The sequence below is a fragment of the Carex rostrata genome, chromosome 25 (assembly GCF_964058835.1).
Source record: "Carex rostrata chromosome 25, lpCarRost1.2, whole genome shotgun sequence".
NCBI classification, from domain to species: Eukaryota; Viridiplantae; Streptophyta; class Magnoliopsida; order Poales; family Cyperaceae; genus Carex; species Carex rostrata.
In genome coordinates, this window is record NC_135942.1 from 1,985,594 (window position 1) to 2,013,126 (window position 27,533).

At 33.2% G+C, this 27,533-nt stretch overlaps 2 protein-coding genes across 5 annotated transcripts; one reads left to right on the top strand and one right to left on the bottom strand.

Annotated features, from left to right (window-relative positions):
- Positions 1-1,818: 1,818 nt before the first annotated feature.
- Positions 1,819-7,499, bottom strand: LOC144576107 (inactive poly [ADP-ribose] polymerase RCD1-like). 3 transcript variants are annotated; one of them, XM_078326366.1, is made up of 7 exons: positions 7,106-7,499; positions 5,461-6,455; positions 4,924-5,165; positions 4,567-4,643; positions 3,817-3,996; positions 2,782-2,877; positions 1,819-2,135 (listed from the first exon to the last, which is right to left on the bottom strand). In XM_078326366.1, the coding sequence occupies exons 2-7, from the start codon at positions 6,282-6,284 to the stop codon at positions 2,052-2,054; spliced, it is 1,503 nt and encodes a 500-aa protein (XP_078182492.1). In that variant the 5' UTR covers positions 6,285-6,455; positions 7,106-7,499; the 3' UTR covers positions 1,819-2,051. The 3 variants fall into 3 exon arrangements, with proteins under 3 accessions (XP_078182492.1, XP_078182491.1, XP_078182493.1); XM_078326365.1 differs by having other exon boundaries at positions 5,461-6,276; positions 7,106-7,275; XM_078326367.1 differs by having other exon boundaries at positions 7,015-7,125.
- A 10,775-nt stretch (positions 7,500-18,274) lies between these two features.
- Positions 18,275-23,497, top strand: LOC144543729 (GHMP kinase family protein). 2 transcript variants are annotated; one of them, XM_078292101.1, is made up of 10 exons: positions 18,275-18,385; positions 18,516-18,666; positions 18,970-19,067; positions 19,153-19,265; positions 19,427-19,479; positions 19,721-20,107; positions 20,569-20,670; positions 21,218-21,445; positions 21,533-21,655; positions 22,986-23,497. In XM_078292101.1, exons 1-10 carry the CDS (start codon positions 18,378-18,380, stop codon positions 23,253-23,255), a joined length of 1,533 nt encoding a protein of 510 aa, XP_078148227.1. In that variant the 5' UTR covers positions 18,275-18,377; the 3' UTR covers positions 23,256-23,497. The 2 variants fall into 2 exon arrangements, with proteins under 2 accessions (XP_078148227.1, XP_078148228.1); XM_078292102.1 differs by lacking the exon at positions 18,970-19,067.
- The last annotated feature ends 4,036 nt before the right edge of the window (positions 23,498-27,533 follow it).

Below are 27,533 nucleotides of genomic sequence, written 5' to 3' on the forward strand. Positions count from 1 at the left end.
GAGGTATGATGAGGTATGAAAGAGATGAGATATTCATCTGTTTTTTTTCACTACTTGTATATCTCATCTCCGACGCATCATGTCCTCCTCTCTCTTAAGCTCGGCTCTATTTTTTTGAGCGGAGAGGAGAATGAGAGAGAGAGGAGGGAACCGAGTGGAGCCGAGAGCGCGGTATCATCGGAGTTCGGAGCATAGAGTCCTCATCTTGATCGAAATATGACAATGAGTAGATCTAGTCATCAGAGTGCAACGACGGTTGGAAGAGCGGATCCGGTCGTGGAGCGAGATGAAGATTAAGGTATTAGGGTGATTATAAGTGTATATAAGTAGAATTAGAAGAGTAGATCTAGTTAAAAAGTAGATATAAGAATTTAGAGGGCGATTAGAGTAATTTTGAGTAATTTAGATAATTTTGTGATAATAAAGGAGTAAATTTCAGAATTAGAATCGCTTGACTCATTGTAAATACGTTTTTTATTAATCGAATTATTAGTAAACATTTAAAGCCGCTAACCTTAAAAAATAATAATAATAATGTATTAGAACCCTCCATTTAAAATGCTCCAAGTTATGCTTTTGGGCCAGTAATCAACATATCATGTTTGACAATTGAGCTTGAGCTTTGTCTGCCATTCCTTTTATTTCCGATTAAAGGCCTGTACACCCAACATCTTTTAATTATTTTTCGTGAGAATTGAACGTGCATCTCTTTGCATAGAGAAATAGGTCTCTCTGTGGAGAGACGGGACTTAGCACAGTGAGGTTCTTGTTTGTGCCATTCTAAAGCATTGAAATTGCTATTTTTTCCCTAGGTATCATATTAATTTTCGTCAACCAAATATAGTCCAGCTTTCCGGTCCGTTATCTTTCCATTTGAAGTTTGAACTATTATCTCCAAATAGTTTCTATTAAAACAAACTCCTCGTTAACTTACAGAAGAAAAAAAAAATACTAAACATAAATGAATGAGGCTATGGTAATTTGCAATGTGCAAATCGTTCCGTGTATTAGATTCATATTTCCGTCTTCAAAGTCAAATAATCGATCCGAACCGCTCCACATTATTATCATATGAAAATATACTTCATGCCTTGGAGACCAAATTTTATATATTTTTATAATTTTTTACAATTAGAAAATTACTTGATCTAAACCATCCAAAAGTAGTGTTTTTCTACCTACTAAAAAAAATAGTACAAAATTTCAAAAAATATAAAATTTGATCTCCAAGTATATTATCATATGATAATAATGTTGAGAGATTCGAATCGACTATTTAGACTTTGAAGAATCCAATGCTAGAAACGATTATTGCCAAGTAAAATAGCCTCACTCAACATAAATTATCCTAGTAGTTCTCGTTTTTTTTTTTTCATGGTTAGTTTCTTTTTTAATAGAGTATATTATCTGATCATCTAACATGCAACCTTTTTTTATAAAAGAAAAATAAGCTCTTTTGCCTTTAACCTTCTTAGGAAGTCCAATTTCAAAGGGAACTCCACAGGTATAAGATTCTCCTGATTACTCTCCCAAATGACATATCATGCACTAATCAGAAATTATATCAGCTGCTACCAGGAGAGAGTATTGTTATCAGTTTACCATTGCTTCAAATTCAGGACAAGAGGCATGTCATCATAGTTTGCTCTGTGATGGCCAATTCATTAAACCTGCACTGTTGCTGGTTCTCTAAAATGCATATATCATCGAAAATGCATTTTCAATTTTCAATAGAACTACTGCATGACACCACCCAAACAAAACCTTGCTAGTTTTGCATAGAACGAAGATGGTTAATTAAGGAAGAGGGGCAATTACTTGGCAAAACAGATAAGAATTCAATAATAACACAGTAACATATCAAAGAGAAAAACACAGAACATTAGTTATCACATGCTTTTAAGACCTAACAACTGCCTCTTTCTTAGCTAAAATTACTGAAACTATAGCTGAAATAAGCAAAACGTCATCCAAACAGCATTGTGAACATGTTTTAGCCCCAACAGTACCTTATTACATGATATGATACGATATGAAATAAAAGGAGTACTTCAAAGCGTCGGGTCCACAATTCCCGTGTTGAGAGAGCCATTCACCTGATTGCCACGTGCCCCATTGCTTGGCATTGGTGGAAGCTTGAGAAATAAAACAGCAACCAATAGATCAGATAAATACTTGAGATGAGAAAATTGGTAAGCACCTTTGGGTGCTTCAAGAATCGATTGCCCCATTACGGGTTGCAATAGCTAAGTCGGATTGGGTTGAGTTGGGTCAACACTATTTATCATTTTATTTCACAGGGTGGTCCCAGCCCGACCAAACAATGGGTCAAGATAATCAGACCTAAACCAACTCGTACAAGTTATGCAAAGTAACAATCACACTGGTCGAAGAGGTTGATTATCCTAGCAAATAAATTATGAATTCCAGTCTACGAGGCTGAAACTTCATTTAATTTTCTCTAATTATCTCCCACTTCTACACCCAGTAGCCTGTTATTTGATCTGCAGAAAATCTAACCCAGGAAAAAGGTCAGGTCCACTTATGACCAACTTGTACATTACCTGACCTGCTACAGATTAAGAAATGTTAGGAGTATACAGCCTGAAGCAGACCCGATAACCCATCAGGTTGAACTTAGATGGGTGAGACAGGGTACAAATAGCCAGCCATAGCACAGATCAAATTTTTAAGATCAACCAATCCCCCCCGGCACACACCAGCCACTGGCAGAGATAAGCAAAAAGTAAAACGTAAAAAAAAAATAATAATAGAAGAAACCTTGTGCTGGAGTTGCTTGATAGTGGAATAAAGAACCCCATCTCCAACTATGTGCCTGAGCCACCTGACCAGCTCCACCCGGCTTATCTTCTTTCTCTGTTTTAATTTAAACATATATATAAATGAATAAAAAACATAAATTATTTAATACAAATTATGACTTAACAAATGCAATATGAAAAAAAATATATATATATGTATTGGGTACCAGTCTCAGGTTCCAATACAGCGCATATACTCTACCCATACAATGTTTCTATCAAAAGTACATCAAAAATATCTTATAAAGAAGGCCCCAAACTACAAACCCTATGAATATTAGGTGCAGCACTCTAAAAGCTGCCTTTGGAGAACTTAGTAACAGCTATATATATAGCCCCTTGAATACACAGGGCAGCAGAGAATACAGAACAGAAATATTAATCAACGGATAAGATCAAAGCCCCTAGGGCTAAGCATCGGTTACTTTCCATTAAATCAATGGTCGACACGAGGACCAATGGACTAGACTGAAACAGTTAGAAATAGCTGTAATCCACCTAAGCAAAACTACAAACAGATCGTAGGAGACAATAATAGATGGGACGAATTTAATCACATCATTCATTGACATCAGCTTAAAATTTTGATCAACACCCTCAACCAATGCAAATTACACTATTTGAAATTTGATATAGAATTGTGATCTTTTATCAATGTTATTTGAAACTCTTAAAACTCTGGTTGCTCAAACAGATCAGATGCTTTAATTTTCCTCCTCCTGTCATTGTTGTCTTGATTTCAATTTGCACAACAACAAAATTGGCAAAGTATTTTGACATGGAAGTCCCACAGTAGTTGAATCCAAAACCAGTACATGCCAGATGGAATTCAAGTCACCAGCCAACTTTGCAATTTTATTGTAATGTGGTGCCATCTTTTATGCTAGTGCACAGATACAACAACAACAACCAAGCCTTTAGTCCCAAACATGCTAGTGCACAAATGTGGAGAAATTATAATTTTAGGGAAACAAAACAAGAAAAGCGCACTTACCTTATAGTCTTCATAGTGAGCATTGATGCAGTCCATGGCATGAGGAGACGCCTTCGTGGAAATAGATGCAAAAAGCATCGCAAAAGGCATCCACTGAGAAGATGGCATTGCACTGCCTCTTTTATCATTTCGATTAGTCTCTCCCCCATTAAGTCCCATCCCAGGATAAAATTTCCTTTCCTAATTTTGAACATTTTCCAAAAAAAAAAAAACAGAAAAGTGAATAAGAATTAATTAATGTACTTGTGCAGTCTGACAAACATCAAACATTTTCAAGCTTTTGCTTCCATCAAGAGTAAAAAGTTGGCCTCGTACGGCATGAGACAACCAAAGAAATTGCACAAATTCAGAAGAAATTAAACTTCTTAATGGCATGTAGATTTACAGAAAAAAAAACAAAGGAACATGACCAGACCATGGAGATGAAAATCCAAATAAAATAACTAGTCTTGTTAGAATTCCAATCCAAAGAACCGGATCTTGATAAGTCGTAAGGCTATTTTTGCTGTAGGGTACTGCCCAAATTTCTCTCAAACTCCTTTGAAAAAGTTATTGCTTTAGAAACTAAATGTACAAATTCAACAGAATTTTGCAATCTGAAAGGAGAGAGAGGGGGGCGGGGGAAGAGATTTCGTGCAGATGTGTCTCCATAGATGGTGGGGAGTTTGTTTTGTGATATCATTATTGTGCTCCACAGTTTTAATTTAATTTGGCAACCGCTGCTAATTTCTGAGAGAGAGAGAGGCAAACCTCCAAAACACTGCGAGGGGATCCAGAATTGGTGACGCTGGTATTATGCAAATTATTTTCTTTGACACTCATCCATTCTGCACATGTAACATAAGAGATTTCAATTTTTTCATTCTTTTTGTTCCCAAATAGCAATATTCATAGAACATGAAGATAGCCTTTGTTTGAGATGGACAAGATCTAGGCAAGTATATATATGTATGATATTTCTCTACATCACATCAACATGATAAACATATGTCTATTCCGACCTCAACAAGTCGGCACATGTCGGTATCAGCAATAAACAAAACTAATTTAGTATCGATACAATCTGGCTAAATTGAAGATTGCAAACAAGAAATGAAACCGCCATACCTTTAGCTTTTTCAGGCACTTTAATTGTCACAACATACTCGGGAAGAATGCGTTTCTCCAAATCTGTGTCCCAAATGACATAGTAATTTGGGGATTGGAGATTATCCACTCCGCCATCAAAAGTATCATTAGTAGGCTGGAATTGCTTGGAATTCAGGACAAGAGGCTCCATATTTCCCATTATGACCCGGCAAAGGATCATTCGTATTAAACCATCTTCTTCCATGTCAGCATAGCTAGCACTGGTTACCGGCATTCAATGAGACAAATCATTTTTTGTAATTCAAAAGGAAAATCTACACATTCCTCTTAAGCTTTTATATGCACATATACACAAGTCAAGTATGTAATATTGTTCAGTTAAAGCGATTACAGATTTATCGAACTAGCATATCAACCAACATAATTGTGGCTATCATAATCTAAAGGTATAACCTCTGATTGCAAAACAGCAAGTTCTGGGTACACATGAAAATTCAACAGTATAAAAAAAAAAAAAGCAGCATCATAATCTGAAAGGCTTAAAATGGAAATTACCATGTGTATGAGCAATTTTCTGGAACAAGGTGGGCCCCGATACCATAACTGGGGCACTTCACAGACTGGGCAATTTGCAAGGAACCACCTGAGAATATCTCTAATACAGCATCCTGTTTAGAAGCAAGCCATGCATACCTCACATTTGCATCCCCACGCAAATTTTTTACCTTCTCTACTTCCTGTTCAAAAGCCTCAGCCCGAATATGGCCTGATTTGTCTGAAACAGGCAACTGCAAAATTTTGATTACATCCCTCTCGTTGAAAAGCGGGCCCAAGCCACGAAGTAATTTGCTCTTAATGACACCAAAATCTATGACATGTTCAACTTTTTTCTTCTTACCACTGGAAACTACCTCTTCATCCTTTCCGCATCCAGGATCAGAATTGGAGCTCTCAGCTGAAGACATACTATCGATCTCAGGCTGCCCTTTGGGGTCATAATTGGTCCCAACAATTTCATCACAGATCTCGGGTGTAATTTCTGGAAAGTAGTGTTTTTCATTTTCATCTATCCATGCAATTGGTTTCTTAAAACCTGTCTCCTGATCTACACAGACACAGTGCACAAAATCCAACAACAGTTGCTGACCTCTGAAAGCTGTTTCGGTGACTGATTTCTTGTTCTTAAAATCACCGCTAGCCAGAATGACTGTTTGAGGAGGGAAATCAGTCCACTGTTTCTTCTCGTAAAATAGCACTCTTTGAGGGGACCCGCTGGTAAGAAAGTTCTCGTATCTCTTGACAAGTTGACGGTTATTGATGGTTGAGCATTCTCTTTTCCTTTTAAAGTTGGAACGGTTTCTAGGAAAGGCACTATTCATTTTTGTACAAGAAAGTTAGTTCTAAGTTTCCTGGCTAACTTTTGTTACTTTACAGGCTATGGCAAAGTTAGGTTAGGCAAAAGCTAATGAGTCAGACTAGGTAGGCTTCTCATCATCGGTTCTTGCCTGTAGAGATCAGTTCTAGGGGTAAAGATATTCTGAAAAGTAACCCTGAAAAGAAAACTAATTGTTCATTACAAAAGAAATGTCAATACTTATTTGTGAAAAAATACATATTGAAAGGTTGTACTTGTTTTTTATTTGACTAACAGATCTAGCCATGCACCTGTAATGCATGCATATGCACATCTTCTTAATTAGAGAAAAAAAAAAGGCATCTGGTTTCGTTTCTTCTTTATAATAACACATACATACAAAACTAACCCTGTCCGAAAACACAAATGTTTTCAAACACGGGGACACAGGAATTGAGCTTACATGAACTAAAACCATGCAAAAAAAAAAAAGGATAAAAGTGACGGGAATTTTGCCATGAAACTCCAAAAAAACTGAAATTTCTTATATAATTAAACTAAAAAGTTATCTTAGGTAAAAAGTCCCTCCAATCTCTAACCCTGACCCTGACTAATGTTAGTCCTACCTCCTAAGTTGTACGGTAAAACAAATCATCTCTTACTAAAACCGACATACAGTATATGCATACAATAACCAACAAAATTGAAACTTTAATAACAACCCAAAGCAAAGTCAAAGGTATAATATAAACTACCATCTGTTCAAGTCAGGGGATGGCCAGCGAAGAACCAGGCCCCCTTCAATTTTATTGTTTTTGAAATACCTTACTTAAAATTAGAACCTACCATAGCAAGCAGTCATCCATTGTTGATACCATGGTTACGAAAATCTATCAACCGATCACGATCTGATTATTGGGCGAATTTTCAAACCGACTGGCCCCGTTTTGGGCGAAAGAACAACGCTTTAAATCGAAAGTCTCATCGTCGTAGTCGCACCGATTGAATTATAAGATATTTTACCGATTTGATTCTTCAAAGCTTGATGTGATTGATTGATTGATTGATGGTCGGAAGAGAGAATTTGGGTTGCGTGAAGTATATTTCGTTAATTGAATGAAAGAAGAATAATGGGTCTGTGCTTCGCAGGTTTGAGTATTTCCCTGCGGTGCCCTATTTGGATTATAGGGTCCGCATTAAGATTCGTGCCAGGTTAAAACCGACTATGCAAATCTCATTCGGAATTAAATCTGCTGAAATCCACAAGGATCAGGGACCTGAAATTAAAAATCCAACCATCTAATTTTTGTCCTATACGAATCTCAAAGTAGACAATTTTTTTGCACAAATCTCAAAACATATAGATGGTTCAATTGAGAATTTTCAGGGTTCATGAAATCCCCGAGGATTCCAGCAGATTTGTTTCCCATCTCATTCTACACTACGATCTGAACCCGACATTCATTGGCGGCTAGCTATTACTTTTCTTTTCTTTTCTTTTTCTATTTCAGTTAATGACTGGCAAATGGCAATGAGCCGTATATTAAATATATAAATTAATTCTTCCAAAATAAAAGAGTAATATGATGCTAGATGAGCTATAAATAGGAGTGCTACTTTTATCCTATTATTTTGTTTGGATCTGATTAGTTTAAATAAAATATGATTTAAAAAATATAACTTATTAAATTATGATATAGTTATAAAATTAATACTTAAATATTCGATTCGGATTGGAATCAGAATTGATATTATAATGAATAGGATATTATTTTAATTTAATTCTCCGACTGACAACTAAATTTGATCCAGTGCCTGTATAAATATCTGATACAATATTAATATAATTATTTATAATTAATTAATATAAAACATAGATTAATAACGATGAAAAGGTAACTTTCTGTAGTATTTTTTAGGAAACAAATATTTATAATTATATCATACTATGTTTTAAGAACTAAATTAATCCACATCTTTAATATTTTACTTTCTAAAAATTTAATGTCTTATCTGAATTCAAAGAGTTACTGACGAAAAAACTAAAAATTTAAATCTCTAATTCCAAAAATTATATTACTATGAACAAAAACAATGATATAATTTCGATTTGAAGAAGCTTTTAATTTAAATTATAATAATTTATTATGTGAGATGTTTAAAAAATTATAATTATATTTGAGAAGAAAGGGTTCATAAATGCTTGTGTCTTATAATGTATAGTAGAATAGATGAAGATTTTTAAATTAAGTTTATAAACTGGTGTCTTATAATACCAAATTTTATTTTTGTCTAACAATATTTTTTTTAATAGTTTGCATCATATAAATAATTTAAGAGGATTCAAATGCTTCATGTCCTTCATGTTTAGTGTTCTAAATAGCAGTACTATAGTGTTTTTGGACCTTAAAAGCTACAACACTATCAACCGTTTCGGTGTTATAGCTAATTATAACGTTTTTTTTATCCTTTTTACGATGATGCAATAATCACTATTTCAAATCTTATTTATGTTTTATATTTTTTTTTCAAAGTTCAAACAGTCAATTATAATTGTTCAACATCATTTCTATTTTAAAATATACTTGGAAAAAATTTATAATTTACAATCAAGAAATATTAAACAAATTTTCATTGAAAATTAATACCCACAGAAATTTTACATGTGCGGTGAGAATTGGAGCTTATCTCTCTCCTAGGTGCCTTTTGAGAATCAAGGGGCATGGCAGTAGAGAAAACCATGGGTACAGTTCACTACTTTGTTTTTATCAGTGTTAGACCTAATATATCATAAATAATTGCACCGTTAGGAGCATGTGTAGTTAATTAATTGCATTCTGATTTAAGTTAATTTGACAATTGTAGGGATGAAAAGCATGTTAATTTAATAATATTTGCTAAATTACAAATATGTCTAAAAATATCACATTAGTTTGCAATTGGTTTGTAATTGTCCATTTCAGGACGTAAAACTTAATATATAAATTATCCACCATGATTAAAATTAAAGTTAATTGCAAAATTAAATAGTGAAAATTAAATTAAATTAGTTCAGAAATTTTTGCTAAAATACCTTGGTGTGATAGAAAAATATATCATCTCAAGATGTAACATTCTATAATTATATTTTATTTGAATCGAATTCAAGTTAAATTTGTGATTTTAATATAAACTAATTTGGTCTGATGCACAATTTCATATAAAAATATGTGCATCATAGGTACATATTGGAGATTGGAAAACCCTAATTCTTATATTCAGATACGGTCTGAAAGCAGATTACAAGTTTTATTCGTCTAAAGGCCAAAGGTCAAGTCAGTCCGATGCCCACTTGACCCATCCAACTGTTCAAATTAAGACATCATGCAGCACGAGCAATGAAGGCACGAAGCCCAGTTGTGTCACAATTATAACCTCTCGTTCGTAATAATAATTGATGAATACTATTCGGATATTTAATTTGGGGTGTTCTAGTTATCTATATCCTTCTTTCGTTTGTAAAACGAGGGGCTGAGACTTGTTCGTCAAGATATATATATAGATGACCCATTTCTATCGAGCACCTAGTTTTTCTTCGCACACATGAAGTTTGCCCATACTGGTAAAAAGTTCCGCTTTTAAGGGACTACATGTGTGAAGGAGCAGGTGGCAAGAATCTGGTTCATTTGATCCAGTTGGCGCCAACATGAACTGCACATTATGTCGGTTAAGTCGGTTTTTCACTACAAATTACAAAAGATAAGGGAAATAAATCTGCTGTGATCCACAGGAACTGCCGGACCGACCCTGCTATTTCAAATCTAACCTTTTATTTTTTGGAACACATGAATCTCAATATAAGTTGTTTATATGCACAAATCTCAAAACAAATGAAAAGTTAGATTTGGAATAGCAGTCCCTGCAATTCCTACGGATCACAGCAGATTTATTTTCAAAGATAAGTGGCGGTTTAGTTCGACGTGACCTCCAAGTATGTTTTTTTTAAAATAGGATTAAGAATAAAAGAGCAAAAACATATATTATGACATGAATATATAAACCGAAATTTTTATTTGTAGTATTTTCTCAAAAAAAAGAAAAAATAAATAAAATCCTCTTTTCTAAAAAATTCAATTTCTACTACGGTCACAGAATATCAGTGCAGCCTCAAATATTTAGAACCGCACTATGTCGATGCGCCCGCCCCCCCCCCCCCCCCCCCCCCCAAGGACACATGTTTCAAGTTGTTGATTTTACCAAAAAAAAATAAACAAAGTTGTTGATCAACGTGAAAAAATGAAGTCTAAACACAAATTCCAATTTTTTTTTAAGTCTGAACCAAAGTCTTTTCGTTCAGCTTTTAAAAAAAAATGAATGGGGCCACCATGATATTATGTAGGGAATCAAATCCGCCGTTATTCTTTTTCCGTAAATAGTAACTCGGCTATCTCTATTTTTTTTAATTTAATTGTTCAATTTTTTTTTGAAACAAATTTCAAAGCAACTTTTTTCAGAATTTTTCTATGCACGCATCTCGAAACAGTTTAATAACTGGATTTGAAAAAGCAGGGATAGCAAGAACACTATTCATGTACAAGAATAACAGCATATTTTGATCCATTTTGCAGACCTCTGACTAGGACCGCATCGGTATAGTATATATGGACTTCAGTTTTTTGGTCCGCAAAATGCCAACGCGGCTATGGCAAATTTCAAATTCCCTAGAAAACTGGACATTTTGAGAAATGATAGAAATAAAAATTTCGGATATATACTCATATATATATATTTTTTTTTCTTTTTATTAATATACTAGTATCATACCCGTGCGTTGCAACGGTGAGACATATTATAAAAAAACAAATATATCAATGAAAATAATAATTATCTAAAAATTAAAACACATGTTAATAGAAAATTTATATGATTTTGTATTTTTAATTAACTTTAATCGTGATCTCTGATAACAATTTGATGATGTGATGATTTTTTATTTTTAAGTACCAATGATATCAAAAAACATAAATAAAAAGTGTTATCGTGTGTATATATAGGATATATATACACACACACACATATTATAAGAAAAATATATTTTCACACACACGTTTCAATTTATATTCTTCTTTGTTTCCAATTTAGAACACACACACACACACATTGATATATTCTATATCGAAATATATTCTAAATTGTCCACACCAATATGTATAGAAACAAAGAAAGAGAAATAAGGAAATAAAAAAAATGATTTCCATTGTGATCCGTATAGAAACGAAGAAGTAAGGAAACAATAAATAAGAAAATGGAAGGTGGAGTCTTCTCAATTGAAGAGGAAAAATATGGAAACAAAAAAAATAAGGAAACAGATAAATATATCATTAAATTTCAGAATTTAGTCAATTTTAATTGTAACGTATCGTGTGGCAACATATGTGGTGGGTATGCTTTTAACTAAATTTAGACTTATATACATAAAACAGATGTATTTAATCAAAAGAAGACAAAATATGTAATTGGAGAGCTGAGTTCAAATCCGAAGTTTCATCTCTCAATTGTAGCCGTTGGCGGATCGGACACCCAACGTGCTTAATAATAGAATAGAGATAAACTATAGACTATCTTTTAGGAGCCTGATAATTGTACCTCAAACAAAATCTCTGAGCGAGTCCCCCAAGTAGTTTAATATATAGAAAAAACTTTCAATGTTACCTCACTTCCATTTCCAACGCTAATATCCAAACATTTAAAACTATGTTTATAACATTTTAAAATGTTATTCACAAGCATTTAAACATCTATCTAAAATCATTTAAATTCTAAATTTAGATAGTTTTACATTTTAAATTTTAATAGCCTTGAGTCAAAAATACCTTTCTGTTGAAAGCTGGCAAATAAGATAATATAAACTCTGATTTTGTTGAAATAAATAGGACATGCAGATAGAGGATTTAATTTCATGCAATTTAGGCTCAAATTTTGATCAATTTGGATTTTTTTGCTATTTTTAATGAACTTTTGAAGTTCAGTCTTTGAAATGAAAAAAAAACAGCAAAAATGACAGCACAGTTCCCAGTTTACCCCTGTGTTTAGGCTACTGTTTGGTATAGCTAGGAAGAACTTTACCAGCATATAGAACATCATGTCCTGAGAATTTTCATATAAATAACATCAAATTTGGCTAAGTAAAAATCTTGGAATGAATTTCTAAAGTTGGCTACAATCCCTTCTTGACCTCCTGTGACAGATCAGCCAATGCAGGCTGATAAAAAGTCCAAATCCAAAATCCACTTACACAGTTAGATAGAGGACAGAAAAACAAGTGGTTTAGAGCCAAAATTTTCTCTATTTGGATTTTTCTGCTATTTTCTAGCTATTTTCAAAGTTAGACTTTTCAAAAATATAAAAAAAAACAGCATATATGATTTGAATTTCTCCTTATTGGCTTATGTTTGAAGCTGAAATTTGTTGAAAATGTTCATTGTTGTTTGTTCTCTAAGCTGAAATTTCTCGCAATAAGTCCTCCTTGCTTGGTACCTTTTATTAATTGGTGTTACTATCATTTGCATTTGTTAGATTCATGGCTGATCATCATGCTCAGAGAAAACTCGCTGAAATCTATGTTTCACTATAAATGTGACAAAAAAATTTAGAAAATAAGTAAATTTTTAATACTTAGAAATAGAATGGCAACAACATATACTGATGTAAGTGAATATGGCAATGATTCCAGTAACAATCTTGTAATGTAAATAGATAACATAATTAGGTTTGATTTGCACTTAATTTTTGAGGCAAATTCTCTCAGTAGCAGTACAATTGATTTATTAGAGTTTGTAACTTTGTAGAAAAATATCAATGTGTATATATATGTGATGGCTTTTTATTTATGTTATATGATATCATGTTGTATGGCAATATTTAATTGTTGTACTATATTTGATATGAAATTTGAATCGAGCTATTATGTATGTTATGATTATTTAATATTATATTCAAATCGAGCTATTATTTGATATTATTGGTATTTAAAAATACATAATTATATAAATTCTAGCCTTTTGGTATCAGCGACCGGTCTTTTGATATCAGCGACCAATTTCTTGGTTGCTGATACTCAAGGTATTAGCGACCGGTACTGATGCCTTTACATGACGTCAGCAAAAACCAACAAAGATCAAGAAAAATCGGTCGTTGAAAAGTCATCAGCGAATGGAATGGCGTCATCCAGCAATCGATGACGTTATCAAGCGAGCATCAACGACCGATTTCCACCGATCGCTGATAGTCCGATCTGTTGTAGTGAAGAAACAACAAAATACAGACAATATTGAGAACAATTTATAGAGCAAAATGCTAACAAGCATACAAGAAACAACAACATATATAGAAAAGGAGGTCAAATGCTGCCGAAATTTTAAAAAATACCATAATCAGAAAAAAGAAAAAAAAACACCATCAAATTTGGGAAATTGTAGTTTTGACATGGCCTCAGCTAGCCGTAGCGGACCCCCTTGAAGGGGACCTCAGCCCTAGATGTGGCCCCAAAATGGGAGCCTCAGTCCCTAGCTGAGGTTCTCAACTAGGGGCTGAGCCCCCGCCCCCCCCCCCCCCCCCCCCCCTTTTCTGAGATGTTATTAGTAGTTTGATTTCGTTATATTCGGTTTAGAAGTTTGAAGTAGTTTTAAGAAGAAAAAAAATTCTGAGAAGTTATAAGTAGTTTGAGTTAGAAAAATGTCATTATATTGGGTTAAAAAATGAAGAAGCAATAAATAGAACAATATCATGCTTAATTAACTTAAGGTACGCCTAACAAATATGAAATAAATAGGAAATAAATATTCATTACAATAAAAGTACTCCTAAATAATATTCTTGGAAATATTATAAAAAACAAGCAATGCAATCAAAATAAAAAATTGACTACTAGATAAATATCCATTGCTTGCCTCTCAAGCTGAAAATTGACAAACAAAAAAAATATTGTTATCATTAAGTCTCAATAAAAAAAATTTAAAGTTGGAATTGAATTTAAAAATATGAATAAAAATACTTTCATGTTTGTTAGGCGTACCTTAAGTTAATTAAGCATGATATTGTTCTATTTATTGCTTCTTCATTTTTAACCCAACATAACGACATTTTTCTAAATCAAACTACTTATAACTTCTCAGAAGAAAAAAAACTTCTTAGAACTACTTCAAACTTCTAAACCGAATATAATGAAATCAAACTACTCATAACATCTCAGAAAAAAAAAAAAAGGGGGCATCAGCCTCTAGTTGAGATCCCAGGGCTGAGGTCCCCATTTTGGGGCCACATCTAGGGGACCTTCAAGGGGGTCCACTACGGCTAGCTGAGGCCATGTCAAAAATGGAATTTTCCGAATTCGATAGTTATTTGGTTTTTTGTCTTCTGATTATGGTATTTTTTTTTAAAAATTTCGGCAAATGCTGACAACTACATTTTTTTTTTCCTTTTTTTTAGTTCAAATTAATTATATGACGTTGTAAGTAGATAAATTTACACTTGCACAAAATTAGGCAGACCAAATTTTCTTTACAGTGAGGTTCATTCGTTACATTAATTACAAATTATTAATTAAAATATTGATAATCATCTTAAACTTGGTCTCCAAGATTGTATAAACTTAATTGCTATATATAGCTTGACAAATACATTTTTTTTCTTTTTTTTATTTTAAATTAATTATATGTTGTAAGTAGATAAATTTACATTTGCACAAAATTAGGCAGACCAAATTTTCTTTATAGTGAGGTTCATTCGTTACATTAATTACAAATTATTAATTAAAATATTGATAATCATCTTAAACTTGGTCTCCAAGATTGTATGAACTAATTAATATATAACTTTGAGACCAAATTTTACCTTTTTTACTTAATTAATATATAGCTTGGAGACCAAACTAGTGTATACAATTATTCATTTTTTTTTAACTTGACGGTGGTCGTCAAGATTGTATACAATTATTCATCAATTATTCTCTCTGTTTTTTTTATAACTTTGACGGTAGTCGCTATCAAGTTTAAAAAAAAAAAATTAGAATAAATAAGTTTTTAGCACAGCAATACCAACATGAAAAAGTGCCGCATAGAATTTTAGAATTGACTCTTCTTTTATTTTTATTTTTCAATTTTAGCGTGGAAGACTAATTATGTTTGCCAACCATTTTCTTGGAGAACAAGAATATTGTGCGCTTTCTTATTTTCTTTAGTGTACGGGTGTATATTTTGACCCGGCACTAACTCGTCTCAATGTCTATTCATAGTCAAAATAAACTTCTTTTCGTACTTGGAATATATTTGCTTTCTGGTTTGGCATTTTCTCTCTCTTCAAAATTTGCATCAATGTAAAGATACGCAGAGAACAAGGAAGATATAGTTCATGGGCTTTCCTGTTCTGAAAAAGCCCGGTATTGTATCGAAAAGAAAAAATAATATAACTACCAACAATTATGAAACAGCATATGCAATTTCGCCTGTTTTTGAAACGAGATTTTGCTGCGCGTGACGTTTGTTCATGGAAATTTCATGTGCATAGAATGCTATTGGCATTTACTCATTTAAACTTTATGTATATGTTACTGTATTATATTATCTCTATCGGTGTGCTTTGTGCAATTTGTTAATTTATGTTTTTGATTTTATTTATAGGAGAATATTGCTTGTCGATCATTAAAATATATAAATAGAATATTAGAGAAAATCAATCTATGACAATCTTATCAATTGAAGTCTAAAAAATGTCAAAAATATAGAAAATCATATTTTATTTTATTTTATTTTTAAATATTCAGAATCATTTGTAAGAATTTTGTGTGTTTCAAAATTATAGGTCGAAAGTAACAAACTTCTGAATTATAGTGATTTTTTATCAAACCATTAACATATATATCTAAAAATAGGGTTCCAACTCGTATAATTATTCTTTATTTTTTTATAATGTTTTCTAAGTTATTTTCAATATTACAACATCATAAGGTTTTTTTTTTATCTTAAATTAGATTAAAGTTAAAATATATTTCATATGAAACATTGAAACATTGAACCAAAATATGTGTCAATTTTCTTTTAAACATTGAAACAATCAAACTATTTAGTTTGATTTACAACAAATTACAGTCAGTATTTTAAAAATAGATACAAAGTATTTATGTAATTAAAATTGATATTTCTACATGTGGAAATTAAATTTGAATTAAAATTGATACTTCCACATTTTAAAAATAGATACCAAGTTGCTAGCCAAGTAGCCATGCAAAAAAAAAAAGACTTTATCAGGCAAAACCAGAATGCAAACAGCACCAGAGAATCTAAGAGGAAAAGCATCCATGACATAACCAATTAACTCATAATTAATGGGATCCTGTCTCATGGGGAAATTAAGAAGAAAGAATAGGAAGTTCATGACATTAGGCAGGTCAGGATACTTAGTTTTAGTTTGTGAAGTTTTAGATTTTGGTGGTGTTGATAATTCTAACAAAACCTTGTAAACCTCTTCAGAGAAAAAAAGATGCAATTTGAGAATTTTTGTGTTTAATTTTATTTTATCTTCTCTTTTATTATTTGTCATTTTTTATACTCCAAATTTTTTCACATCAAAGTCGGCTTAAGTTTAAGAATACTAAAGCATTCACTTATTGAATAGATAATATTAATAAATTTTAAATTATGACGCCAAAATAACAATGAATTGTAAATTGACTATCGAAGTTATCAAACAATTTGACTTTTAAAAAATTCTACATTATAGGTGTTGTGCACGTTTGAATAAACAAACTAGAATTTTTTAAGTTATGTTCAATATTACAACATCATGAATTTTTTTTTTATCCTAAATTAGATTAAAGTTAAAATATATTTCATATGAAACAACCAAAATATGTGTGGATTTTCTTTTAAAATTGAAACAATTAAAAGTATTTAGTTTGATTTAAAACAAATTACAATCAGTATTTTAATAATAGATACAAAAAATTTATGTAATTAAAATTGATACTTCCACATGTGATGGTCGACAACAACATATGCGATGGAATTGCTATGGGACACATGCGAGGATTTAAATAATTTTTTTATTTCCTCTCACTTTTTCTTGTTCTCTATTTTTGCCCACCACATAAAATTATGTTTTTATTATCGAACATTAATTATGTCTTTTTTTGGATATACAACTTATAAAATTAGTTATTCTGTATTGATGAAATCATTTAGAAAAATAAAATACTTACAAAGCTATGTGTTGTTTAATCTTTTTTAGTTCTTGTTAATACCTTTTAATTTGGAAAATTCAACATTATAATCCAAAATAATATGATTTATTCAATGTTAATTAAGTAATCAATCAAACTCCTTTTTTTTCCGAGAAGACTGTTACAGATTTTTTTATTCTTTTAAAAACGTACATGAAAACACTTTTTGCGCATGCTTCTTTTTTGGTGGATTATTAGATTTTAAGACAGAGAAAGTTACAATTCATTGCTTGGAAATTATAGATGCGTAAATATTATTATATTTCTTTGGAAATTATATGACTTATAGAAACTTATTTTTTGCTCCATGAGAGAGATTTTAAATTAATGATAGCAACATACTGAGATCGATACTATTTGCATTTAATATGAACGCTAATACTAATTCTAATTCTATTTACCTTCATTCTAAATATAGCTTATTTCTGGGGCCCGTTGACCCGGTCCGTTCTCTTAATCAGGGGGTAAAGGTATTGACAGAGATTTCTCCACTTTATACAGCGCACTATTCATATACCTTTTCATTTTGTCTCCATTGATCGTCCGCTGCGTGAAACAATACTAGCTCTGTAAATAATGAGGCAAAACTAAATCTGGGCTCTAATCAACGAAAAACCTGAGGCCCAGAACGAGCCCAATAATAGCAACTTTCCACCCAAAAAAAAAAGAGCTTTTCAGTAAACCTGGATTCGGATTTAGCAGCCGCGAGCCCGCGAGTTCATCAAATCATCGTTTCATTTGGAAGTAGAAGAGAAAGAGTTCACTGACCTGTGGACCCCGCATGTAATTCCCCCCTTCATACATTAATTTGTGCGTCCTTCTACCTTTTCCTGTGACGGGTCAAAGTTATCTCGTGAGTCAGCGATGGAAGTGTAAGCGCCCTCTCAACCTTCTACCTCTCTGCTACTACTGAAATCCCCACTTAATTTCTCTCAATTTTCGATCACTCTGCACCTCACCTCAGTTTGATCCATAATGACTTCTCGCAATTGTGTCAAACAGGGTTGTTTCTGCGCCAGGGAAGGTGCTATTAACTGGAGGGTATCTGGTACTGGAGAGACCCAATGCAGGGATCGTTCTTAGCACCACAGCTCGGTTTTATGCGATTGTTAGACCGATCTATGATGAGATCATGCCTGACAGCTGGGCCTGGGTATCAATTTTCCCTCAATTTTTTTTTTTAAGATTTTTTTTCTTTGAGATTGAATTTGAGGATTTTATCCCATTAATTATGTCATCATAAAGTTGGATTTTGTACCTAACATTTTATAGTTTATAATCTTTGAAATTCACCAGCAAAGTTCCCAACTTTGAAATTGGTACCTGTGGAGATACTTTTGCTTTTGGTATCAGTACAAACTGGGTATGTTGCAATTCTTGTTTTACAAGGTGGATCGTATGAATGTAACATAGCTGAAGTGCTAACTTTGTAATGTTTATATAAAATTGAAATTAGAAATGGACAGATGTGAAAGTGACATCTCCTCAGCTGGCAAGGGAAGCTAGCTACAAGTTGTCTCTTAAAGACTGTACTCTTCAATGCACCTCTTCTAGGTAGTTTCATGTTTATTTCTACCATTAGCATTTGCTATTTATTCTTGAAAATAAGCAACATTCTTTTTTGCATAATTGATTGCAGGGAATCAACAAATCCATTTGTGGAGCAAGCAATACAATACTGTGTTGCAGCATGTAAAGTAGTAATTGTTGAAAAAGAGAGAAAAGATGCATTTGATAAACTGCTCTTGCAAGGTAAGCTACGTTTTTCCTAATTTCAAGCAGTATATGTTTCTGGGGATAATGCTGGAGATGTGAAACAACATTTTTTTTTTTGAAAAAGGCTTAAAGCTCATTCATTTGCTGAAAATGCTGGATTAATCAGCATTTTTTTTTATTAAACCTCCAAATTGCAGGTCTGGACATTACTATTTTAGGATCCAATGATTTCTACTCATATAGAAGTCAGGTGCTTATATTTCATTTATACTTTTCTATTATTTTATTTTTTTGCTTGTTTAATTCTGGACTGAGTTATATATAATCTAGTCCACAGATTAGAGTCCTGGTCTATATAACATATGCTGATCTACTTACTGGTCATGTAGCAATTCTATGTGCCTCATTTTTTGTTTCCAATATCTACTATTGAAATCCTTGCACATTGCACAGTTAAATTGAATAAAATGTCCTGGTTTAATTCTGTCAAGATTGAAGAACGTGGTTTACCTCTGACGCCAGAAGCACTCGCTTCCCTCCCTCCATTTTCTTCAATCACATTCAACACTGGAGATGTACAGTCCAGTTCCAAACCGGAGGTGGCTAAAACAGGTCTTGGGTCATCTGCCGCCATGACGACATCTGTCGTAGCATCTCTGCTTCACTACCTTGGCGCCGTCTCCATACCGTTACCAGGAAACAAGCACACTGAAAACGGAAGTGGAATTAACAGTGGTCTTGATTTGGTGCATACAATTGCACAAAGCGCACACTGTATTGCGCAAGGGAAAATTGGAAGCGGTTTCGACGTCAGTTCAGCTGTTTATGGGAGTCAGAAGTATGTTAGATTTTCCCCTCAAGTTCTCACTTCTACTCAGGTTGTCTATCTCGCTTCCTTTCTCTACCCTTTCTTTCCTCCCTCTCTCATGAACACACATCCACACTTCTACTCAGGTTAGTAATTGGCACAATCGGCCATATTCAAGCGCGTTTTGCAGTTTTTGTGACTTGGTTGATTTTATGAGGTAGAAAGAGTGCATTACCCTTATCTACCAGTTAAACCCATTGGGCTGAGTTTTATTTTATTATCTTTTTGCAAAAAATATTGGCTGTATAGGGAATTTGGACTTGTATATAACATAATATTGTAATTATATGAGTCCGGTCAGGTATGACCAAGCCAGGAGGTGCTTTAACATAGGCTAACCTATTGAACCCAATGTTTCAGCTATGACTTAGTTGGTTGGGTCCACCTATTAGTTTTGCATGACGCATGCATGCCTAGAAATGAATGTGAATGTCTTGGAAGCTCACAAATATTTAAATTTACATATGATAGGATTCGAGCTGGAGGAGGTTGCCCGAAATAGTATCAGATGTTCTAAAACAAAAATGGGACCATGAAAACAAACCTTTTTCTCTTCCTCCTTTGCTAAAGCTGGTAAGTTTCCAAAACCTTTCCATTTTTTCGTTTTCATTTAATTTTTTTTAGTTTTAAAATTATTTTTTCTATAGTGGTCAGGATGCTTTCAATTTCTTGGAGTATTGTTGCAAATAACACCCACATTCACTATATTTCAGAATGCACTTATATTTTTTAATGTCTGCATAGGCCCAACGCTTCTTTTGTTTTTTTTGCATACATCACCTGATGTAAGAAAGAAAAAGATATATGTTCAGTTTAACTATTTGCTCAAGCTTGTGATATTTTTGCTCCTTCCTCTCAGATGTGTAAAAGATGTGACTCAGATAAGTTATAAGTTATAACCTTAGCATATGATCTAGGAAAAAACAATAGTTTGTTAGATATAGGAGTGATCATGTAATGGAAGTTTTCAATAAAATTAACTAAAAGGTGTGAGCAATCTCCAAAAACTGGGCTTGTTAAATATATTAAAAATATGATGCTCGGTCTGCAAATATTGCCGGATATTGGATGCAATCTGCACGTAACCATTTACTAATACTATATTTATTAATTTTTCCAGTTGCTAGGTGAACCTGGTACTGGGGGTTCATCTACTCCATCAATGGTGGGGTCAGTGAGGAAATGGCAAAACTCAGACCCTACTACTTCTCAGGAAATTTGGCAAAAATTGGCAGATTCAAACTCACTGCTAGAATTGCACCTGAAAAACTTGAACAAATATTCACTTGATCACTATGAATCATATAAACATGTCATTTCTGCTTGTAGCCGCCTTCCATACAACAAGGTGAGTTATTTAACTCTAGTGCTGATTCTGGTACAACAGATTGATACAGTTAGTGTGGGTTTAATTTGTCTTTTGTTTTTCATGCAGTGGATCGAGACGGTTCCTGACCAAATTGGAGATTTAATTGTGAAATCACTTTTAGCCACAAGAGAGGCCTTCCTACAAATACGCCATTTCTTGCGTGAAATGGGGAAAAATGCTGGTGTGCCTGTAAGTCTCTCTCTCTCTCTGTGTTTTTTTTTCTGAAAATGTTGGCAGTGGCTGCCAAACCATGAATTTTAAAGGGGGAAATACGTAATTTCAAGGATTTTGAGGGGGACACATGAAATTCCTCCTATTATAAATAAAAGTTTAAATTACAATCTTTTAGCATCATCTTCTACAGTACAACATATATCAGACTTACTAAATGAAAAGAAATTGGCTGCTACTGGTCTTAATCAAACACCACCCTCAAAGATTAAAAATTACAATCTACACCCTGAGTTCAGCACTGAACTTGCAGTCCAATCCGACTGGTCTACCAGTATCGTACCAGTAGGTATTAACCGCACCTCTTAACCCCTCTCCCTGCCCTGGAACCATACCAGTAACCCCATTCTTGTGACTTAAATCCATCTCCACTCCCTGAACCGTACCAGTAACCATTCCCAGGGCCTCACATCGACACCCAAGGCCTCTATTTTTGTTTACATCCCCCTTGTGCAGCCTCCCTAGCAATATTTACTCCACAGCTCGCCTTCCCGCGCTATTCTTTCTGCTAGAATCCGCGCTGGCACAACTTTCCCTCCAAACACCAAAGTATTCCTTTGCTTCCAAATCAACCAACATGCACAAAAGAATGGGTGTGTTGAAATGGCTCTGAATTTGAAAAGGCTTTCATCGTTCCAGGGAGCTGATCTGACAATTATTATAAAGATTGGGAATATAAGATTTGGATGACATCACTACAGTAGTTTCCTTTCGAAGAGAGAATAATATCGTCCAAATTTTTTTCCCTCACCTCAGGTTTGCATCAATTAAAAAGAGATCTGTTAAAATTGACACCCCAAAAGAATAGCGTAGCCCTATTAGAACTTTTCATTTTCCCCTCTATTTTCATAGACCGATTAGAGCCCTCCCGGACTTCTTGCACCGACTCGCTTGGTTTCATGATACAACAACCTGATAAAGAGCCCTATTACACCTATTAGAACTTTTGATTTTTCCCTCTATTTTCATAGACCGATTAGAGCCCTCCCAGACTTCTTGCACCGACTCGCTTGGTTTCATGATACAACAACCTGATAAAGAAGATAGTCTCCACTAAACCTTACCAGCGTAGGGGCACAGAAAGAAAAGGTGGACGGCGGACTCCACCAGGCAACTCGGGCACATTACACATCTCATAGCACAATTAACCCCCATTACTCTCATCATCATGTGTCAAATTTTTACCCTTGAGAAGCATAGCAGCAATCTATCTATTGCTCTCTCTCACACAATCTATCTATTTATTGATCTATCGATCTATCTGACATGTGACCTTTTATTTGTACAGATTGAACCTGAATTACAAACTCAGATTTTAGACCTCACCATGGAGACAGAAGGCGTATTATTCGCTGGTGTTCCCGGTGCAGGAGGATTTGATGCTGTTTTTGCAGTTATTTTGGGAGATGCAAATCATAACCCGATAATAAGTACTTGGATCTCTCGAGGTGTCCTTCCCCTGTTGGTTGGAGAAGACCCGCTTGGTGTTTGTTTAGAAACTGGGGATCCGAGGGCTAGAGATGTCTCATCTGCTATCTCTTCCATTACTATTAGCTGATTTATTTTTATTTCATTTGGTTATTACATTTTTATTTGGTTGTAATTTATCGAATTTTTTTTTGGGAGTGATGGAGAAGGTTTTCAAGTTCCTTATCTTATTGCGCCGCTATAGCTTGTAACCAAAAACCTCATGAAATGCCTTATCTTTTTTTTTTTTTTTGATAAATTGTTATGATTTATAGACCAGAGGACAGCATGCTTTAAAAACCAAAAACCAGAATAAGAGTTTCAGATTGTCAAGATTAAAGTAGGTTATGTGATTTGCATTGACCAATTATCTTTGGTATGTTTTTTGTTTTCTTAGCATTGAAAAATACTTTTTCATATTATTAAAAAGCAAAGCAGAATGGAGCTATGGTGTTCAATTGTTGATGTGAGCATGTGAGATTGACACGATCAAGAATGCTGGCCTCAGCAATTATCATTTTGTCAACTAAAATAAAAAAGTATGTCAACTGAGAGTATAGCTATCTCCATTCATATATTACATGTTGTAACACATTAGACCAAATATTTGTTTTTTTCATAAAATATGTCACCTGAGGAGCCGGAGCCCGGAGGGGCACCACGGGTTGGGGTGGTGTTGCACCTCAGGCTAGGCCGAGATCAAGAACAAAAGGATATGAGGAGAGGAAAGAGTGATGTGAGAGTCTAGGATAGAATGAAGAAAATGTCAACAGATAAAGAGCTTGTAAAGACCTCTCAACAGTCTCAAGGATCTTCTATTTTGGAATTACTAATATGCTCTTTAATCTATGATCTGATACATACTTGATACGGTCTCCAATACGGTGCGAATACACCATACACCGGTGTGCACCGCGCATGGACCATGCCCACCATAAACCATCGGGTGAATATACCATACACACCAGTGTGCACCGTACATGGACCATGCCCACCATAAACCAAGTTTTTTCTAGCGCCAGTGGAGAAGAACCGAGGTTCTTTTGCATCAGCAACATACTCCTCTTTACCAGTACACTAGTTTACATTGGATGTTAGAATCTAGTAACTATTTTATTTAATGTATGCTCATAATTTTTTATATTTGGTTTATATAATAAAAGTGTTGAATTAAAATAATATAATATAATAGATGTATTGTACTCTTAATTTTTGAAAATTACTTTATCATTGTATCTGTATCGTATTCAATACGATATCCATACTCATATTGACTCGGCTCAAACTTGACTCGGCTCAATGAGAGAAGTAAAATGATTCAGCTCTAACTCAGCTCGATTTTAAAGAAAAAGCTCGGCTCAACTCATGTAAACACTTAGTTCAATTCGGCTCGGTTCGGCTCGCGAGCCGGTTCATATTTTTAGTTGATGTTTTAACATTGCAATTTGCATCCTACCTATTTAATTTAAACACTCAATTTGTACCAAGCACCCTCCGACCGATTTTATTTTTGTATTTATTTTTGTTATGCTATTTTTATTTTATTTATTATTTTTTATCATGTTCCTGTTTCTTGAAAAAATAAATCTTACTAATTTCCGGGTATTTAATTTTATAAAAAATCGGACATATGATCCGAACTGAATATATATACGGTGGTGATTTGCTTTAATGAGTGATAAATATATACTTATAAAATAGTATTACATTTTATATCATATTTTATTCCTTACTATAGTACCGAATAAATGAATCTGTTGTATGACATTCTATAAAGTGTAAGATAAAAATATAATCATTTAAGTTGACAATTACAAGTGCGAAATTAAAAACTTCTGATATGTATTATGATTGGATTTTAAATAAACAAAATTATATTAATATATATCAGAGATATCATATCTTATTTAAAAAAAATGATAACAAAAGAAGATAGCGCGCGAGATGAATATTTTTTCTTTCTCGGTGAAAGTGCGAAGAGACAAAATTAAAAAGGAAAAAAAAGAGTCAAAGAACGCTCGCTGGTGCAGTGTAGCTGTGCTGTGCAGAGCTCCCTACAAATCTCTCTCTCCCTCTTTTAACTTCTCTTCAACAGTTTGGGGAATAACATATTAACAAATATAATGAAATCCAATCATGAGATTAAACAAAATGATTCCATAAACTGAATAGAAACGTACATACCAATTCTTTTTTCATAAATCTCCTCTATTTAAATGAAAGATACCGTGGAACGCGAATAATTCACTAAGAACACCTTTGAAAAGATTACGCGGTACAATTGAATCCAATGAGCCCTTTTCCAATAAGTATTCAGCTTCCTGTACACCCTCGGGTACTTCGATCTTCATTACTTCTTCAATCACTCTTTTACCTACAAATGCAATGATTGCATCTGGTTCACCAATAATTATAGCTTATAATCAAAAAAACCTGTCTTAAAAAATCCAAAAAGTTAACCCCCATTCATATTCATTTAATAACATATTAACAAATATAATGAAATCCAATCATGAGATTAAATTATTGGGTACACATTTTGATAGAGATGTTTTTAATTTATACAGAGCACTAGCTCATGATATTTATCCCGCATGAATTAAAAACAGTCTTGTCAAAATGTGTACCCAAATTATCTCAGTGAATTTAACAGAAAAATTTACACTTCAATTTCTATTGTTAAAAAACCTTCTTAATTGATACCACAGTTTACAAATCTTGACTTCTCCACTAAAAATAATTCTTGTTATTACTCTTAAATGAAATAAGTTATCTTTTTATATTTCTATCAAAAATAGTCTAAGATTTAGTTAAACGACAACAAAAACTTTTCAGATAAATGATCACTAGTTATAAAAAAATAACTCAATAGATAAAATTATCGTCACCTCTCAAGAAATAACTTTATTCCTAAATAGTGTTTAATGTACTCATTATATGTACATCAGATTTGTTTATACATTTCTTTATAATGAATGATAAAAGTGGTCTTACATCACTACCAATAAAAATTGTAAAATTTATATATGTACTTATTCAAGAAAGTGTTTAAATGAAAGTTTCATATAAATAGTTCGAAAAAGGAGAAGTGAATCTAGTGATGAACACTTTATGATGAACTCAAGTCTAAAACCCTTCAAATTGGCTTCAATTGATGAATTCGTACCGTTAAAACTTGCCTACCTTACGAGTGATGCGTCTACATGTGAAAATTTTAAACATTTGAATTAATTTTGTATAAAGTAAAGCGGTCAAAATTAGAAGGTTAATAAATTAATTTAATGCATTTATTTTTTTAACGTTTTTTGACCATATGACTATATGCAAAAAAAATTTACATGTAGACGCATCACTCGTAAGATAGGCAGCTTTCAACGGTTTAGATTTGTCATTTGAAGTCGATTTAATGGATTTTAGACTTAGAGTTCACCAAAGAGCTTGATGAACTTAAGAACACCCTTATTCTACTCGAATTACTAAACTACATAAAATTGAATAATTTGTGCGGTCACGTTTAGACCGATATGATTATTAGATGATTCAATCATATCTCGGAAAAAAAAAAATTAACCTTCTCCTAAATGAAATTATGGCGAACTAATTAAAGGGGAGTTGGATCTTACATGCATATGCATGGTTCATCACTCCTTGATTAACAAATATGGCATTTCCTTTAAATTAACCACATGTGGATATTTTTATAGTTAGTTTACAGCAGAATAGTCAAACTTAACACGCCACAGGTTATCGATTTATCATTCACAATTCTGTTACCATGTGATCAACTGTATAAAGTCTCGGATGCAAACAAAATATATCTAAATTAAGAAGAATAAAAGTTCCAACTCTTCTGTTTTCGTTAACTGGAAGCTTTTGAAGTATGATGAATAAAAAAATTCAAGTCAGTGAAATACAAATATATACCCAATCGAAATTATCTAGTTAATTTTGAACTTGTATATCTCTCAAATATATATTAACTAACTGAGATATATGCATCTCGTAAAAATTAAATGTCGCTTGATCACGTGATAAAGTATTGTCACTCGAAACCATAGTTACAAACGAATAGTTCGGGTTCGGTTCAGCAGAGTCAAAAGTTCGTGATTCGGATATAATTCATGAATAATTTGGTACAACAAGGAAGAAAAAAAAAAAAAAACCCACCCCCCCCCCCCCCCCCCCCCCAAAAAAAAAGAAAAAGAAAAGAGCAAATTGCATTTTTCTCGCGAATAAAATGTATTATACGTTTTTTTATATTTTATTCGGAATTCGATCCGAAAACGTCAAAAAAACGAATAAAACACTAATTATTCACGAATTTATCACATATATTGTTACTAAACTCGAAACAGTCATATATACTTTT